The sequence below is a fragment of the Cyprinodon variegatus genome, unplaced genomic scaffold (assembly GCF_000732505.1).
Source record: "Cyprinodon variegatus isolate N-32 unplaced genomic scaffold, C_variegatus-1.0 Scaffold438, whole genome shotgun sequence".
In the NCBI taxonomy this organism is placed as follows: domain Eukaryota; kingdom Metazoa; phylum Chordata; class Actinopteri; order Cyprinodontiformes; family Cyprinodontidae; genus Cyprinodon; species Cyprinodon variegatus.
This window is the reverse complement of record NW_015150891.1, coordinates 339359-358940: the sequence shown is the minus strand read 5'-3', so window position 1 is coordinate 358940 and position 19582 is coordinate 339359. Positions and strand designations below refer to the sequence as shown.

Sequence of the window (19582 nt, the reverse complement as noted above, 5' to 3'; positions counted from 1 at the left end):
AAGGTAAACTGGAAAACCCCAAACACTACCCCTCTTTGATACACTAAACGACATGTTAATGTGACCTACTTACATTTATCACGGCTCAACACTCCGTCTCCATGTTTCCTTATGTCTTTGTTTGCCCCCCCACCCCCTACATCTGACCCCTCTGACATCGGTCACAGAGGAAGCTCAAAGCTACTCAGGATTTTTTTTTTTTTTTTGCTCTGCTTTGACATCTGTCAGCTCAAATGCTAAGCCATATGTTATCTATTGTGTGCAAATCGGTGCTTACAAGTCTGAGCGAGCACTTCGGGATTATTTCTGACCAAAAAAAAAAAAAAAAAAAGGCTGGTTCTGATTAGAAGCAATCCAGAAATAATCCAGATGAGCTTTGTGTTATTTAAATTTTTTGTACCAAAAATGTACAATTTGCTAAATAAGTAATTCATGAAAAGCTAACTCAGCTTCCGCTGAGCGCTCCACTTCTTCTCCACCCAGTTCTGTGCCTTTAGTCCCTCCAGCCAGACTTGTGATGCTCATCCATAGGCAGAAAACCTGAAAACAATGGAGCCTTTGGAAGACAGAGCTCAACCACAGCCTGGTGTTCAACACCACATAATGCTTCATTGACTGTGGTAGGACAAAAAGCATCGTATTGGTGGAATAGAGGGGCTGGTATCCCGCATAGCTGAAGAGAAGTAGCTGATGTGAGGAAAAAAAGGTCAACCACTACTGGTTTGAAGGAGTAAACCAAGAGATTACCTGATCAAGGTTTGTTAAGCTGGGCATACACTGTGCAATATTTTAAATTGTTGCCAGGAGCTACTGCTCAAACTGTACGACGAAACCGCAGGGTTTAAGTTCACAGCTCACAATGCATGTTCTCACACTGTGAGACCTGAAGGGCTGGTTATACTCCTGCAGCAGTGTGTCGCATTGAGCTTGATGCAGACATTTTTGATTTATGCTCAGTATTGAAGCGTGGTCTGCGCTATACGCTGTGGGTCTAGATACGGCCGAGGCGATGAGGAAGTGGAGGCGAATTTGTCCGACAACGGAGGGACATGACAGCAAAAAATAGAGGGGATCCAGGTGGAAAAAGGGTCTCAGCGTTCTCGCGCACCTCGCTCTTCTAGCTGGTCCAACTTCCGCAATTTCGGTCATAAAAACAAAACAAGCCGGCCTCCTATCTGCGGCACTGTCTGCGGTCAGCTACAATTTTTGGAGAGGTGCAGCACAGCGTCCGCGGAGGGGGCGGGGACGTCTTTCTGTTCACTGCGACAGCTACGCAGACAACCTAGTTTCGAAGTATAAATCAGCCTTGACTGAGACTGATTTTTTAAACATTATTGATTTTCTCCCAACCTTCAGATTCCTGATCGAGAATCATCTCTTGTTAATCCCTATAAAACGATGCAAGATCAGGCTGAAAGTCGGCCTGATTGAAAAATTCTTGCACGACTGGAGAATAACCCCAAAAAGGGCAAAAAATCGTACAGTGTATGCCCAGATTTAGGGGTTCAAGGCAAAGGCTGGAGAGAACTTAGAAGACCCCCAAAGGCAGAAACGGTTCCCTAGATGTGTCCAGGAGAAATCCGCTATTGGTGATATTAATCCCATTTGTAAAAAACTTCAGCCTGGTTTGAAATGCTGAATGGAATAGTGAAAGGGCTGAAAAAGTACCCTGTTGTGATGTGGCGATGGCGAATGGCTGACAGAATGAAGGTGGAAAAACACCCCACTGGATTTTGTTCTCCAAGTTTGAAGATGCTTCGTTTCCCATCGTTTCCCGACGTTCTTATTTCAAAATGTCTAGAGTGGCATTGAGTTCCAGGCTTGTAGAGTGACCAAACCAAAAGTCTTGTTATGGCTTAGAAAACATGCAAATTCAACCGCAACTCCCCATAATGGGGAGTCGTTAAGGTCGTTGTTGACTTGCAATACCAAATACTGCCCCATGCCTCTTAGAGGGAAGTCATTAGGGTCATTGTTTGCCTGGCTGACCAGGTGAGATGTTTTATTCCTCCGCATGGCGATGAGGACCGATGACGACTATGACCTGGATGACTGAGAATCTTCACCAGCAGATTTGAGGTAGAGACACATGAAGACCACCATGATCTGCTGCTTGTTTTCTAAGCTATCCCTACCATTGAAACACACTGGATGAGCTGCAGGGAAACAAACCTGAAGCCTGATTTATAGTTTCTAATGTTCTACTGCATTATGCGCCATTTCTATTCTGAACTGCACTGAACCTTTTCATATTAATACCCTTTTTGCACCAATATTTTTAAACTGCTCCTACACTTTTTACAGTCTGATCACTGCTGCACTTTATAAATGGTAATGTTCATTTTACTGTTTTACTCTTGTAAGCTGCTCATTTGACTGTTGTAAGCTGTATGCAACGGATTTTCATTTTGTATACATTCTGTGCATTCAAATTGGCAATAAAGTTGGTCTAAGTCTAAGTCTAAAAAGGGCCAGTAGTTATGTTTTATCCTTTTAAAATAGACAATATTTCAACCAAACATCATGCTTCAGATTCTTCATCATCTCTATTGAGTTCAGTTTGACTTAACGTCTCTACTAGTTCTATGATGTGGGCTTCGTTCATGAACATCAGGCAGGAGTCATCAGGAGTAGCAACAGTAGCTGGAGGCAGCTCAGGAAGTGTCGCATCTTTCTGGCTACATGAAGGAAAAGTCTTGAATTGGGAATCTAAAGTTTATTTATTGGAAATCTAACTCTGTTTTGTTTTGTGTTAATTACTCACCTTAAATGTGACTAAATACGAATTTACGATTGATGTCTTTGTTATTGTGGTGAATCTTTGACTGGATGAGTACGTCATACTTTCGGTTCCTCTATGATTTGATGCAGCACGCCCCTGCTACCTGACTGGAAACTACCTTTCTGACGTTGGCACAGCAGAGTAAAGAAAAACACAGGCAGGGGGGAGCTGGGTGATTTCCCCTAAAAAGCCTACATGTGCCTGAATGATCTAATGGGAGGTAAGAGCAAACATGATGCATTGCTCTTGCTCTCAAAAAAAAGCACCTTCTTTTGTTTTTGTTCTGGTCTGTTTATTCTTAGGTAGACTTGGGTGATTTTGACTGCTTGGTTATATTTATCGAAGACCATCAACTGGACTAAATGCTGTAAAAAATCTGGGTTGACTGACATGGTGACTTGGTGTTCAAATTTAATGAAAAGATCCATTTAAAACAAGTAGTTTTTGGTTCTTTGTCAATTTACCACATCAAAACACAATGTTTTGCTCATTTTCTAGTTCTTTCCATTGTTTCCAACTATGTTATTTGAATTTTATTTTAAGATCAACCCCAAATTGGGACTTTGGCAGATTGTCAACCGTGATCATACCAACAACACTCTGAGCATCCACCTGTTGATAAATGTCATTACAGTACACCATGTCGTGTCTACAAATGACTCAAAAATCCGTAACATCTGGGCCTTCAAAGACCTTTTCTCCACAATGACTTCTCCCGAATGATATGACTGCTAAAGTTGGTAAATGAGTCAACATTATGTAATGTTCTTTACACCTCATGCCATTTATGGACCTGGTGGTCCTTTTGTTAAGCTGTCATGAAGACAATTTTCCCCTGAAGGCGCTTACACCTTTAGGCTAATTCTCAGTTCTTTGTGATCATTCTTTAAATAATTCTTTAATTAACACTTGTTTTTATTCTGTATGACCCCCTCAGACAGGACTAAAACTTTAACATGATTTAATCTAAAGATGGAATGATGTAATGATGTAAATAATAGCAACCCAACAGCCTAGCTTGAGCACTTTAGTGTTTTTCAAAGTGTTTGTGGAGAAAATGTGGAATGTCATATAAATTTAAAGTATTTATGTTTTATAATGTTATAATGCTGTGTTTTTCCCTTTTAACTGAAATCATTGGTTACGAGTAAAGGTTTGCTTTCTTTAATAACTCGCCTGAATTATAGAAATAATTGGTTATGGAATATAATGTAATTTTACATATAATTTAATCTAATTTTACTCTTATTCTATTTAAAACTATTGAATTAAAGCTTTTTCTACTTATTTTTGATAACAGGATTTGTAACAGAAAATGACTCCTTTCAAACCTTTTAATTCAAACTGTGAGTTTGAATTCCTCCCCTCCGTACTTGTTATAATTTTTACAGCTGAAAGTTTTTCTCCCAATTTACTCCCACTGTTTGGGGGAGCCAAATGGAGGCTTTTAGCACATTTTGTTTAAGGCATTTTAGCTTTAAATTCTGTTTACCTCAAACTAAAAATTTTAGTTTATAACTTTCCTTATGCTTTTCTGGTACATTTGTGTGTTTATCTTCAACTACAACTTTTTGTTTATCATATGACACATCAATAAAGTAGGATAGTAGACTTCCTTACTCTTATAGTGTCAGACATATGAAAATCTGATGTCTTGTGCCTGCGTGTTGACTATGGGTATGCTGGTCTGACAGGGAATGCTGATCTGACAGAACGCCGGCTTTATCCAAAGATTCTCTCTGTAAATTTCCTTGGTGCCTTATCAAAAACCATGTTGTTTCCATTGTCAGTTCCCAGGCTTCAATTCTTTATGAATCCTCAAACGTGACACACAGTAGGTGCATTACCATTAGCTTTTTCTAAAGCTTGATGAAAATGGCAAAAGTTTGAAAAAATAAACTCAGATTCTCATTTGTAAAGTATTTGTAAATAAAAGGGTTAATGTGCTAAACAGGAGATGGAAATACTTTTAACAAATCAGCTGGGGCGCATCTAACTTTTACCTCACATGATTAGGGGAGTGGCGACCTAGTAGTTAGAGCAGAGCTTGGAATCCTGAGGTTCTGAGTTCAAGCCCCACTCCCACAGACTGCTACTCTGGGTCTCTTAGAAAAAGCCCTTCATTCCACACTGCTCCACACACAACCAAGGAGTTGGGTTAAATACAGAGCTAAATTCTCCAATATGAGATCAATAAAGTTCAATTATTATTATGATTGATCAGCTGTTTCTGCTGTCGTCCTCTTCCTGAATGTTTTTATCATACACATAAACACGGCTAGAAGTCATGTAAATGGAAAAACATGCCTGATATTAATGCATACATTAACACTTTCCTTCATTACTGATCTGTGGTCTCCACTTCCTGATATAACAGCCATGCATGACGATGTAATGTGCACGACGCTGTGTCAAAACATTACACTTTGCTCCGCTTGGTTAATCTGCTTCAAACCAAATGGAAACACCACAAATTTGAATTTCCTTTTTCACAAACTTTTGAAACTTTGCTTCAAATTAGAATTTATGTTGGATGGAAACTGGGCTAATGGTTCAGCTACATGGGAACAAAATGATTTGCTCACTAGTATGAAAAGGTACTAGCAAGGAAGGACATAGAGGATTAGAGGAGAGTGGCGGCCTAGTGGTTAGGGCACAGAACTTGGAATCCTGAGGTTCTGAGTTTGAGCCCCACTCCCACAGACTGCCACTCTGGGTCCCTGAGCAAGACCCTTAACCCCACACTGTTCCCCAGGCGCCACACAAGGAAGCCCACTGCTCCCCAAAGGGATGGGTTAAATGCAGAGAGCTCATTTTGTTGGTCTGTACTTGTGACAATGTAATGACAATAAAAGCTGGAAAATGTATATATATAGCTAAGCATGAGTATAGAAATTCCCACACAGTCCCTCTGGAGTCATTTAATCCAATTTCCTTGCAGCTGGCTATGAGTAAATAGTTGAAACTTGCTATAAGATTTTGCATCAGCTGTGCATGAAGGTAAGGTAGAAAGTTGACCAATAGGACACTTAACTTGGCTGGATTCCCAATCAGAACCCTTAGCTTCAGATATCAAGTCTTTGTCTGTTATTCTGACCCATTTCTTTCTTCTTTGTTTTTTCTTTACCATATGAATCAAAGAACCTTTATCCCCTGGAGCTGTGTAACCGTGCGCATGGACATGATGGGGACGGGCTTAACGATTAATTGATGACCTCTTATCACTTTCCCCTGCCACACCTATCACTAATCTTTCACATGCCATTCACACCCAAACAAACATGAAAACCCCTCTATCTCTCTGGCTCCTTTTCCAATTCTAGGAATGAGGTTTTTTCACACAGATCACCCCCCCCCCCCCTTCCTGCATTCCACCCCTCAGCACCTCCACATAGCCTCCGTCACAGCTGACGGCCCTTAAGCTTTTTGTGCTGCTGCCTTTGAATCATGTGTAACTATATGTAAAAGAGCGCTTCTTTGTGCCTTTCACCCACTTACATATGCCGATCCCATGACAATGCTGTCCTTAAGCACTAAAGAGACACATTACACTGAAGAAAGTGTCAAATGTGATGACAGGGGAAGAGAAGACGACGAGCCTACGCCTCGTCACCGTCCTCCACACCGTCGTCATTAGCATCACATAGAGGCAGAAGGTTCAGAAAAGAAGAAGAAAGGAGTGCTTGATCGAAGTGTTAAAAAAGAAAGAAAAAAAAGTTAACCCTGATGGCATCTCTCCAGCTGCTCCATAACCCCCCCTCAGGCCTGAATTACCTCAGGCGTTGTGAAGAAGCCCATTCACAGCAGAAGATGGCTTGTGGAGACGGGAGGGCCTGCGTGCCTGGCATTCCTAACTGCACAGAAGACACATTATTATGACATTTACATGGCCAGCTTGATAGATACAGCGTGATTTCCGAGTTAGCAAAGATAAGTCTTCGCCATGTGACTGCAATGAGGTGAGGTTAAACCACAAGGAATCAGAAAACATACAAAAGAAGATAAAAGTAGAACATAATTAGAGCATTTTTCATTTAGCTAATTTTGCAGACAGATGATTTTCTTTTTCTCCAAAAAGAAAAAAATGACTCATTACCGTTTGTATTGCATAATTGAAACTGAAGGATTAACAAACTTTGGTAATAATGTTTTTCTTCTCGCAAATCACTTCATGACAGTACTTCCCAAAATGATTCATGCCCTTCGTTTCTAAATTCTGTGCATTTCCTCAGGATTTTAAATAACAGGAAAACACCAAGTGCTGCAGAATTATGACATGAAATGGAAACTATACATAGTTGTAATTTTTTTTAAAAAGAGAATACCAAACAAGTGTGCTGTCCAATATTTCAATAGATTGTAGAAGTATCTGTTGCTACATCCAGAGACCAACATTTGTAGCAAATATTTGTTTTAAACCGAGATCTAAACAGGGGGCAATCTTCCACATGAGCTGTTGAGATCTGCAGCACATCCAGAGACACAGTAGGGATGATGGCTGTTTCTCTAACCAATCTTCTCTTTGCCTTGTCTGTCATCTGTTTTTAAAATATTTATCAGGCATCTTAAGGTGTCTTGATACAAATCTGAAAAAAAATTATCAGTTTTTTTTATCTGAAGCAGATATTTCATATCAGCCCCTTTATAAATATTGTGTTACACTGTGTTGTAATTTGTTGTGAAAGGTGTGAAACACGGTATAGTTGAAATATGTATGCAAACCGACAAGCTGACACAGAGACAATGACTCCCTTTCAGAGTCATGTCATCTGCTTCTTAATCACCAGAAACTGGAATTCAGTCACTGAACCCGACCGAGAAATGGTTTCATTTACAGCTTGATGATCTTTGATGTTTTTCACCCACATCCCAGGGTTACAGGTTATTTGAGGTTAATTCCACCAACAGCTGTGAATGCATCAACCGGTTTTGTAACAAGGGTTGTGGTCAAATAGCTTCTTTCTATCTTTTCACTGTGAGGAGCTATGGAGGAACATACTTAGTGCTGCATAAAGGCACAACTATGTGATTAAAGATGCACAATAACCGATTTCAATAAACTTCTCCTTTCAATCAGAATCAAGTTAGCTATATACAACATAAAACATACAAGATACTATGTAATATAGAGTATGTAGCTGTATACTATATACACAATAGGCTGTGCATTAATGTAACGCAGGAGGTCTGGAGATGCTACGTAAGTGTAGCTTCTATTGGGAGAGGGAGAGAGGCTGTGTCAGTGTCACGGGGGTCTCTGGGCCTTGTTGATAAGGCTGGTAGCAGATGAGAAGAAACTGTTCTTGTGGCGTGAGGTTTTGGTCCTGATGCAGCCTCCTGCCAGAGGGAAGTGACAGAAATAGTTTGTGGCTGGGGTGCAACGGATCAGCCACAATCTTCCATGCATGCCTTAGAGTCCTGGAGGGGTACAGATCCTGGAGGGTTCGTCCAGTTTGTTGGGCAGGGAATGTACGTTACACAGGTTTATGCTCAGTAACAGTGAGCTGACGTCCACGAGTGCATTGTATATCATCTTACTGCGGCGTCTCGCAGTGGGAGCCATGGAGAGCACAACTTTGACCAGAATGTCCAATATTTCCAGTGTAGGGAGAAGAAAATTGGGGAATAAATCCTCTAGTGATGTCGCCCTGCTGTTCATGAGCTCTTCTCTGGTGAAACAGGTTTCGGTATCATCACAAAAACAAGAGTTAAATAAAAAATAAAAAAAACACAAGAGTGCGAACCAGCACACTGAGGCAGCCATCCCTGGCACCATCTTAGAGCAGGTTGTTTAGATGAAATGGATTCAAACGCCGATAACCGTCATTAAAAATACCCGATACAATCCCTGGAGGTACAACTGACTCAATAAATAATGGTGGAATTGAAAATAGTCTAGCAAGCCAACCTTTTAAAAAAAAACTTCATACAAAACCATATGCAAAGTTAATATTAGATTAAATAGGACAAAATACCTGTTAAAAGTAAAAGGGCATTCTCCTGTTTAGGTTTTCAGTGCATTTATTTAATTATATGATTAATATGTGATTTTCAACACTTTTTTTTTTACATTTTTTATTTTTTACAAATATAGAAACTAAACTAATGCAAAACGGACAACTTTGGAACTGTCTTTGCAAAAAACAAACTGAAAAACTCCCTTTTTTACAAAAACGGAAACTAAAATAATGCAACACTGACTATTTTAGACCTCTGTGTTAAAACCAATCAAATAGACAAAAAATTGCATTCTTGAAATGACACTATAAATTAGGATCACTACTCCTCTACCGTTTAATCTGTTTTTTTTTTATGGCTTGAGGGGGTAATTTTTCTCTTCTTTTCAGAAAATAGAGCATCTCTGCCTACTCAATTATTGAATTATAACCAAATTGTTTCCTCGTATAACAGGACATATATAACACAGCACTAAAATATCTCATATTTTAATGTTTTTATTTTACAAAAATGTTTCTCCTTTTATAACAACTTTATTTAAATGTAAGGGTGAGCATTTAATGAAAATAAAAAAAACACTCTTGCTATGCTGACAACCATATATCAGTGCTACATGTTGTGATATCAGACAGATAAAAATTGCCTCATACTTCATCCGTTATCTTAGATTACAATGTGTGATATATTTGGCTCATTTGTTGTCTAGATGGGACTATAAATCCTCAGTCAGCTTTCTGGCAATAAAGGTAAACATGGCTTGGTCTCATCTTCAAAGGTGGGAGATGTGGAGTCGACAGGTCATCCGTATGTCATGTATTTGTTCCACCCAGCCACTGAACCAGGTGACTCTGCAGATAGGACTCACTTGGTTCAGTAGCTTAGTGGAACAAATACAAGACACAGAGATGACTTGTTTACTCTACATCTCCCACCTCCGCTTATCTCTTCTCGTCATTAGTTTTGTCCTTGTCAATCTAAAGTAATTTTTTACCATTACGAAGTAGCAGATTGCTTAGTAGTGAAGAGTTGCCATTTTCCATTTGGGAAGCCGTGAGTCGGATTCCACGCCTCCCTGGGCTCCATGTTGAAATTTCCTCAATCAAATCTCTATATCCAACATCACCTAAACTCTTATCTAAAAATCAGTGTATAAATGTGTTTCTGCTTGTATCACTAAAGAGAATTTAAAAAGCGTCAAAGTCAAAAACTCTTGTTTCTGTAAAGTAAAACTGAGCTGTACCCACCCTTTGGTGCAGCAGTGCTGTTGATGATTAACGTTTACAACCAAGTGATTTGTTTCTTACAATAGCTCATATAGCCCAAGCCAGTGAATAGTCAAACTACTGTAAAGTTGTCTGACTCTGGACCAAATAGTAAATGGTAGCAATTAAGCACCTTCTAGCATAAGTACTTAACAGTTACCGGCATACCTCCCAACATATGTGAACGGTCATACTGGTTATTGTTCAGTAGAGAGGGGGCTTGGAGGACAGTGAACTGGTTTCTATACAGTCCTCTCATAGGAGGAGAACTCAGAACAACTTAGAAAAAAGTATAAAGTGCTTTTTTAATGAAAATTGTCCTGTTGCTGGGAAAAAAGACACATCTGCCCTCATTGTGTTTCTTAAAAAATAAGCATTGTTGAGACAGTTTTGATAATGATTGAATATGTATCTGATGTGTATTTGGTCCCACCGTCTTTGTATCTAGAGATGAGTTATACGTGCACCAATTTGAGTGGACTAGACACGAGCACCATAGAAGCTCTGTAGACATTTATAATAGACATGGTTGTAGGTGCAGTATCCTAGTGGGGGAGTAGCAGCCTAGTGGTTAGGGCACTGCGCTTGGAATCCAGAGGTCCTGAGTCCAAGCCCCACTCCCACAGACTGCCACTCTCTGTTCCTGAGCATAGACCCTTTACCCCAAACTGCTCCCCTGGGTGCCACACAATGGCAGCCCACTGCTCCCCAAGGGGAGAGCTCAATTTCATTATGTGTGAGTTAATTTAATTGCTCTTGTAATTGTGACAGTGTAATGGCAATAAAAGCTGAAAAAAAAGAGACAGCACTGGAAGACAATCACTGGAATTACCGTCATACTTCCAAATTGGCCATGCAGAGTAATTAATAGAATCATGATGAACTGTTGGTGTGTTTGTTGCAGCTAAACAGCTATAAAAAGAATGCCAAAGACTTAGAAAAAGATGCTATGTTCTCCGTTTGCATACAGAAAGACCTGAAGATGGGTAATAGAGCATTTTCTTTTAAATAAAATTCCTAAATATGTTTCTTTGTGTCATTGTCCTTAGCTTTTAATGTGTGTGTGCATGGTTCTATGTCTTTTTTTTTTTTGGTGTTTTGCTCTAGTGACCTGTCCATGGTGTACCCAGCCTTACGCCCATAGAATGCTGGGAATAGACACCGGCCCTACTGTGACCCTGAGCAGGAGAAGATGGACGGTTGCCACCATCAGTGTGTGAGTGTGTGCGTGAATGGGTGAATGACTGAATATAGTGTAAAAGCGCTTTGGTCAAGTCTCCTGACTTGTAAAACAGCGCTATATAAGTACAGGCCATTTACCATTAAAAGAAAAAACACTTATTATGCTGATGGCTTTGCATACTATAAGTGGTTGTTTTTGACTTGATTTATCTTGTAAGTGATGGATACAGAGTGTAAAATCCTTGTTTGTACTTCTGACTGGGCCAATAAACTCACACCTGAAAGTATACCAGTAATTTGCATATGCCTTTTTAAGTCTACTAGAAACTTCTGGGTTATTTGAGGTCAGTACATAAGAACTTATTCAGTGAGGCTTCATTTGAATCCTTCCATTTTTTTATAAGGCTTAAGCACGCAGTTTGCTAGCCTGGGTGCCATTCTGAACTTAGTCCCGCCCACAACGTCTGAGGTCGGGAAGTTCGGTCTGGCATTGCTCAGTAGTAGCGCGAGTATGCTCGCACAATATCTGGCGGGCCAATCAAATTGTCAGGGCGGGCTTTATACGATGATGGACAGATGATCAACAGTAACGTAATCAACCACGTCACCAGAGAGCGCTTGGGTGACAACAACAATGGCTGCCGCTGGAGAGTTGAGGTGTGTAGATTCTGCTATTAGGTCTGTTCTAGAAGATATCGACTGCAAATTAATTTTAAAAGAGGAACAGAGAAAGGCGATCAAGGCTCATCTTCTTATTCTAGGCGTGCAACTGCACGCTTTAATTTTTTGTTGACAACAACTATGTGTCGCTTAACATACGTCACGCACTCCGTTGCTCTTATTGGTTGTAGGTCTACCCAATTGAGTGCAGAGACATTTTTTTTCCTGGTTCGTTCGAAACACGCCCCATAATCACAGCTGTATGGAGCAGTATCAGACTCATATTCTGACTAGAATTGAGTAGGACTACTTCAGGCTAGCAGTTTGCGCCAAGTTACAAAAATTTGGAGGTGAACAACCTTGCACCACTGAAGCTCACCAGCCTTTTGCACAGGGGCGGGAAAAGCACCATTGAATTACCTTTGGCTTGAGCACCCTCACACCCTATTCAATGTGGGGAGTATAAACCTAGCTTTATCCTCCTTGTTAGCATCCTCAGCCAGTCTTGGTCACAAAAATCTGAGATGCAAAAAAAAAAAAGGATCTAAGAGACGAGTGTTTGACCCTCGTAGGCAGGAATGCAACGGCAAAATCAAATGAAGGTAAGATAATATAGAAGTGAAAATTGATAAATAAAATTCTCAATATAACAGAAATAATTGAGATTATTGTTTGCTTTTAGCTAACAAGCCTTGATGTGCATCTGGAACAGGTCATCTCTATGTCATGTATTTGTTCTGCTCAGCCATTAAAGTCCAATCTGCACACTAAATTAACCTGTGCAGACCTCAGTGTTCACTGCTGCAAACTGATCTTCACAGATCAACAGTGAAAAAATATGTAGAAGGCCTTGCATACATGAACTAACCACATTATAACCCACTTTTTTTGAATATTTATGTCAGAATTGTAAAGTTATCTTTGTCAGTCATCTTCATCAAATCAAGCTTATATGCCACCTGGAAGCTGAGCGTTGGAACGGGTTGCAGACATGCATTTTACTCCTCCGAGGTCTCGCAAAATCAATTAGGCTGATTGGTTGCAGTGAAGATCCATTTGCAGCAGTGAACACTGAGGTTTTCTCCACAGTTAACTGAAGACGTATTTGGAGGAAAATGATCAGATGGAATGTGCGTGATCATCACATTGACATATTTTGCTGCTGGTATGTTGTTGACAAGCAGAGACAAACAACAAATCCAGTCATAAAGACTAGGGGAGACAGTGTGACACACTCTCTGCCCCGGTACAGAGCCTGATTTTCTGTTAGACAGTCACAGGAAGATATTTTGCCATGTTCACCAAAACTATAGGTTAGGCTCTTTTCAATGTGTTGTTTGAGAAAATCAGGTCTATCTAATCCTGTTGGTGGGGAGAGCATTGGCTTGCAGATCAAGCCAAATATCACACATTTATGTGTGAGATTTGCACATAATGCACATTTGCACATAATGCACATTCTCTATGTGCATTAGAGAATAACTGTTGCATGGTGATCTTAGACTCTAAATGCTCGTGCATTTAAACATCTCTTTTTGCAGCTGCTTATTGAACCATGCCATTTGATTAGATTTAATAAAGCCGTCGGAATCTGCTCAGTCAGACTGAAATTAACGACATAAGTATTTTTAGGGATACTCAAACCAAGACAGAAACAAATATTTTATTGCTTATGTGACAATGGGAAGTGAAACAGTTATAGCAATGTTAAAAAGGAAACTTATCAGAGTGCAAGGAAATCGAAAATTTGGTCTTTAAGGGAAAAGCTGGCTCGGATGTGTGATTCTGTTGAAAGTTAATAAGCAGTTTTAAGGTTATAAGTAAGCTCTTTTGCTAGTTACTCATCTTGACTGAGGCCCAAACACCGAAGTATATTTTTTCTCTGTATTAAAGAAACCGCATTGTATAAAATGTTATAGTAAAGCATACCAAAACCATTTTATGAATCTTTAATCCATTTTCATGTTAGCATTGGATGGTGACTGACCATTTGGATGGTTGACTATTTATATAAGAAATGGAATTAGGAATTGGTGCAACACTAATCACATTCCTGTGTGAAACATGGAATGTGCGAAGCACTTCCAGTCAGAATAACCTTCTAAACAGAGAGAAAAACAATTAAATAGAATATAGTTTAAAACTTTTGTAATCAGACAATTACTCTGACAGAAAATATATTTTTCTGAATCATTTGTTTTAAAGGAATACACCTAATTGTATGATTAATTTAGGTCAAAACCTTTGCAAGTGTGTTTTTTTTTTTTGCGCATTGTAATTCTAATGCAAAGCAAAAAAAAAAGGTCTGTGTAAATAAATGTCTGAGGAAAACATGACATTGATTTAAATGTTCATAGAGTTGTGTGTTTTAACACTGGAGTTGTTAATGATGGTTGAAGCCCCTTTGGTTCTAGTGACTCTCAGGCTGTTAGTTTCAACCTCTGAGACAAACAATGAAGACAGTTATAAATGAATACATCAAAACAGTCATCTTCTGGGAATAGGCTTACAAGTGCCTATGGCCTTTTAGCAGAAGCTGTCTTGGAGAACCAGTAGTTAAATCTCAGCCAAAACTGTTTTGTTTGTACAATGACATGCAGAACTTTGACATATAATAACTTTTTCATACTCTGTAATTAGTAAGAAAGCATAATTTAAGCATGTGTGTTTGATAGAGAATACTATCCAAGTGAAAACAGAAAGTAAATCCTGAATTGTGTTGAACTGTTTGCACATAAGGTAATGTAATTCAAAGTCAGATAAGTAAATGAGGAACTTTTTGGAAAACTACATGAAACAAGGAATACTTTAAAAGAAGAGAAAGAAATAACATTTTTAAGCTTCTAACCATTTGTAAGCCATAATGTCTAATGAGTCCTGGGATCCTGTGGTAGGGTGCGAAGAAATTAAAGTAGTTTTAAGTAATTGGTCATGTTGGCCTGACGTCCCTCCTTACCAGAGCAGCGATTGGCTCGCTAGGGGTTTAGCCCCGCCCATGGGCGTGACATGCAGCCTGTTGTATGTTGAACCGACGCGTTCTGCGAGCCGTGAATCTAGAGGGTCTCAGTCCACCGGGGTGACAAGGAGGCAGGCAGCGCAACGACGGACGGGACGTCACTGATATTTGTAGAAAAAAAAAAAAATAAATACATTTCATCAAACAACCTCTGGATACCTAACTCGCCCTGGGACTGGATTAATATCAAAGCAACTTTTTTTGGTTTTTCTTTTTAATTTGCTTTGGAAGGCGAGCAGAGCAGAAGACAATGGGATCCCACTCATCCAAGGGAGAGGTGGCCGCGGAGGCGAACGCTGCTGATGCTGCAGCTGTCAAAACCAACGGACAGGTACTTACTACACCTCTTTACACCTTTCCCCTTTTTGCCGTTTTTACGGTAAATGTGGATACAAGTTGCATTTCTCTCATGAAAAAAAAAACCTGTTTGTAAATATTTTTTTTACTTATTGTCGAAATGTTTGGGCAGGACAGGTGGGGGTGTGTGTGAAGGGGGGGGGGGTGTCTGGCACATCCCCCCACCTAAAATAACATTAAAAATATTTACCAGAATAAGAGAAAATGACTCATTTTAATCTACCTAGGGTTTTGAAGTTCATCTGTGCTTATTTATAATTAAAGACTAACGCACCCCCTCCCCTCTCTCTCTCCATTAACGTGTTGAGTCGGGCTGGAATTGGGGGGGGTTGGATGCACGTAGACAGTCTCCTACTCCTCCCTTTTCATATAAACCGAATCTATTTATTTAAACTAAGGCTTAATCTCAAAATAATCCATGCATGGAAGCCCATTTGCTATTTCCTCTCACACACTGTAGTTATGACTGATTATAAATGTTAATTAAACAGGTTCAACAACCTATATGTAAAAACATCGAGCCTTAGTTGTTTATTTGTTTTTTTATATATATATATTTTTTCTTTTGTTTTATGTCAAATGAAATGGATAAGACGACTCAGAAAGACAGTCAGTATTTATGTCTCCTTTTGTCTTTGTTGAGCCGCTGTCTGTCTGCTACAGTCGATGTCTGGTGATGCTTTGCCGCCGCCTATCGGTAGATTAGGGTATTGCAAGGCGTCGCCTCGCAGCCATGCATGGGTTTTTTTTAATCAGGGCCAAAAAATGTAAATATATTAATCAAACAGCTTTTTTGGGACACATAAAGCTATAATTGATTAGTTTTTTCCTTTAAATGAAATATTTCTCATTTATGCTGATATCTTACTATCTTGTCACCTTTAGGAGAATGGACATGTGAAAACTAATGGAGATGTCTCCACAAAACCTGATGGGGAGGCCGCCGCCACCAACGGCTCAGCCGACGCGGCCAAGGAGCCCGAGGCCGGGGCGGAAGGCGACGCAATCGAACCTGCACCTGCCGCAGACGGGGAGGCCGCCAAACCACAAGGCGAGGCTGCCGCCAAGGAGACCCCCAAGAAGAAGAAGAAGAAGTTCTCCCTGAAGAAGTCCTTCAACCTCAAGCTGAACCTGAAGAAGAGCAAGAAGAGCGAGGCTGTAAAGGAGGAGGCCGGAGCCGCCGCCGCTGACCCCGCCACCTCTGAGGAGAAGCCTGCCGAAAACGGGGCTGCCGCTCCAGCGGAGGAGAAGAAAGAGGAGGTGAAAGAGGAGGCTCCTGCTGCGGCCGAGGCTCCGAAGGCAGAGGAGGGGGCAGCTAAGGAGGAGGCACCTAAAGAGGAGGCTAAGGAGGCAGCTGCTCCAGCCCCTGAGGCTGCCAAACCGACAGAGGAGAGCAACTCGACCCCCGCTCCCTCTGAAAAGAAAGAGTGATTGTACCTTGAGCTCACGATGAACTGGGTGAACTGTTTTTCAAGAGAGAGAAAGAAAATTTAAGAGTATATATATATTTATATATATATGTGTATATGTATACATATGTATATGGATATATGTATATGTAAATATATACACATGTATGTGAAAGACTCCTTCGACGTGCCACTTTTTCGTCATGATAACAAGACGACAGACTAGATTCACTAGATCACCTCCCTGGTTACAGCTCAACATCTGGACGTGGACTGGGTTTTTAGGCAGTGGGTTGGTCGCCCGTTTGGAGCAACTGGATTTAACCGGCCAAAACCGCGAAGCAGGAGCCGCGTACGATGGACGCAGAAAGATGGAGCTGAGGCGTCTTTTCCTTAAACATCCACACAGCTGAAGATGCCTCCTCGATGAAGGAATCATACTGGGACACCACCACCACTTGAAATGACTGTTAAATAGAAGAAGAAGAAAAAAAATGTGAAATCAGAAAAATTAAAGAGACTCGTCAACTTTTTACATTCCTATATTTTAACCCAAATTTGAAGTATTTTGTGGTGTATTATAGAAAAACCATCTTAAAGATACAGAGAAGCTACGTCTTGTTTGTTAAAAGCAAAGAAAATAGACAGTTTTTGATTTTTACCGTACTATGGAAGAAAAAAAAAAGAACACTTAAGCTTGCTATGTTCACTGTTGCGGTTTGATATGATGCAGAGTTGTTTATCTGTCGTGTGTGAGCCTGAATCTGCTTTGTCTCTGTAAATACGTTGGATTGATTTCTGTTCTTTATTTTGCTAATGTTGACAGATGTTACTGGTTTTATTGTAAAGTTGATAATGGTAAATAAATGTTGGGTACCTGCCTGTCCACGTGTCTGTACGGTTATTTACGCCAATCTCCCTACATTTTCAGGACCAGCTGCATTACGGTAATCTGAAGAGGCCTCTGATTCCCTGTTACCCACCTGGTAACCAAACATCATAATAAAGAACTTAATTAGTTTATGCTTAATCTGGGATCTTCTTAAGTTTAATAAGATCCAAAACTTTATGCAAGAAATTTGAGACCCACATGATTGGAATAAGCACATATCTATAATTTCTGCTAGTTTAGACCTGCACATGCATATATTTGAGCATAAATGCATCTAATATTCAGGATGTATTTATTGGAAACTGCTGAAGATGTATATAAAAGCTTAAAATGCCTGCCTCTTGGGTGGGAAAATCTTTGAGAGATAGAGAAATCAGCAGTGTTAAGATTAATATCTAGCAATCATTGGTAATGGTATTCCTGGAATTTTTGAAATGAGAAATCTCCCTGAAAGCAAAGCGAAACGTCTTCAAACTTCGAAAGTCCAGTGGATTATTTTTAACTTTTTTTGGAATGACTATGACCTGGATGACTGAGAATCTTCACCAACATATCTAGCGAAGACATGTTTTTTTTTTTTAGCCATAAGTGTTAAATTCTTATCCAAAAAGAAAGTTTAAATAAGCTGTAAGAAAGTAGAGAGAACGACGGTTTCAGTAAAACTATTTCTTTACACTCAATAATATCACAAGATCCCCAAGGTCTTACAAGCAGGGCCGGTTTATTATAGAACCTTTTTATTGGCTAGACAATTCAAAGTGCTGTACATCAGAAAGGGGAAAAGAAAAGTACACAGCAGGAGCATAGAGGCAAGACAAATAGAGTGAGTAAAAGAGACACATTAAAACAATAAAGATAAAATGAGTGACATTAAAAAAGGCAGAGGAACAAGCCCACAGCATCATAGATTTCCTTGCAGCAAAGTGGAGCAAACTGCATTTTTAACTTTGTGCTAGTTGGAAAGAAAACTATCTGGGATTCAGGGGTGGATTTGTTCGGCTGGTTGGGGGCTCGTCCGGGAAGCCCAGCGGACGGGTGCAGGGAGCTAGGGGGAAAGGAGCGACCGAATCTGACCCAGTGACGGTAGCCTGGACACCTGTGGCCCCCAACCTGCCTTACAGCCCTCCTTCCTCCAGTTGAGGACGGGCGGTTCATGGCTCTCTGCTGAGGTCCAGTCCAGTCAGCGGCCCAGCAGTCGACACTTCATACCCCCCACACACACACAAACTGTAACACAGCCTGCAAATGCTATCAGTCTTAGAATCAGAGTTCCAATCTGTAAATATTGGAAGGTTAATCTAAAATCACATTGGAATTAATAAATAATTCAAGAAAAAAAAAAAAAACACTGAACACACATTTCTCTTGGATTGCACCAGAGCAATTTGTAGTTTTGTTGTGCATGGGCCATGTGAACGGTCATTCCTTATCCCCGGACTGAGTTCCCTCACAGAACTGTAAATGCTTGGAAGCTGAAACTGCAATCCTCCTCCTCTGTTCAGTGATGTTTTTTCTGTTTTCACAAATATGCTTCCTTCAGCCGTATTTTAAACCATCTGTCCTCTCTGTCACCAATCTGAACACTTTGATCTTTAGTGATGTGCAGATGTGTGTGGATCTCCATGCTACATAAATACGTCAGCACTCCAACTAGAGATTGCTCTGGTGCGAGCCAACAGAACTGACAGAGACTCCAGGATAGGAGTCAAAATGTCTTTGCACTAGTACCATTCAGTTTCATTATTATACTAAGGCTTATTTTCCAATCACTGAATATAGTCAGGGGGCTGCACATTGGTGCAGTGATTAGCACTGCTTCCTTACAGCAAGAAGGTTCCGGGTTTGATTCCCAGTGCATGGAGTTTGGATGTTCTCTCTGGGTACTTTGACTCCCTCTCACAGTCCAAAAAAATGACTGTAAGGTCTAAATTCTCCTTAGGTGTGAGAGTGTGTGGCTGCATGGTTGTTTGTCCTGTGTGTCTGTGTTGCCATGCGATGGACTGACGACCTGTCAAGGGTGGACCCTGCTTTCGCCCATTTACAGCTGGAGATAGGCACCAGCAC

The 19582-nt window shown here is 40.3% G+C and overlaps 1 protein-coding gene across 1 annotated transcript; it reads left to right on the top strand.

The window, feature by feature from the left end:
- The first annotated feature begins 14895 nt into the window (after nucleotides 1–14895).
- Nucleotides 14896–17510, top strand: LOC107093653 (MARCKS-related protein-like). Its single transcript, XM_015388843.1, has 2 exons — nucleotides 14896–15191; nucleotides 16103–17510. The coding sequence occupies exons 1-2, from the start codon at nucleotides 15111–15113 to the stop codon at nucleotides 16646–16648; spliced, it is 627 nt and encodes a 208-aa protein (XP_015244329.1). The 5' UTR covers nucleotides 14896–15110; the 3' UTR covers nucleotides 16649–17510.
- The last annotated feature ends 2072 nt before the right edge of the window (nucleotides 17511–19582 follow it).

What these genes read in the sequence shown, in the direction of transcription:
- LOC107093653 (XM_015388843.1), top strand. Translation starts at nt 15,111, where the DNA reads ATGGGATCCCACTCATCCAAGGGAGAGGTGGCCGCGGAGGCGAACGCT. An exon ending in CTGTCAAAACCAACGGACAG is followed by an intron (nt 15,192 to 16,102) that starts GTACTTACTACA and finishes TGTCACCTTTAG; the next exon opens with GAGAATGGACATGTGAAAAC.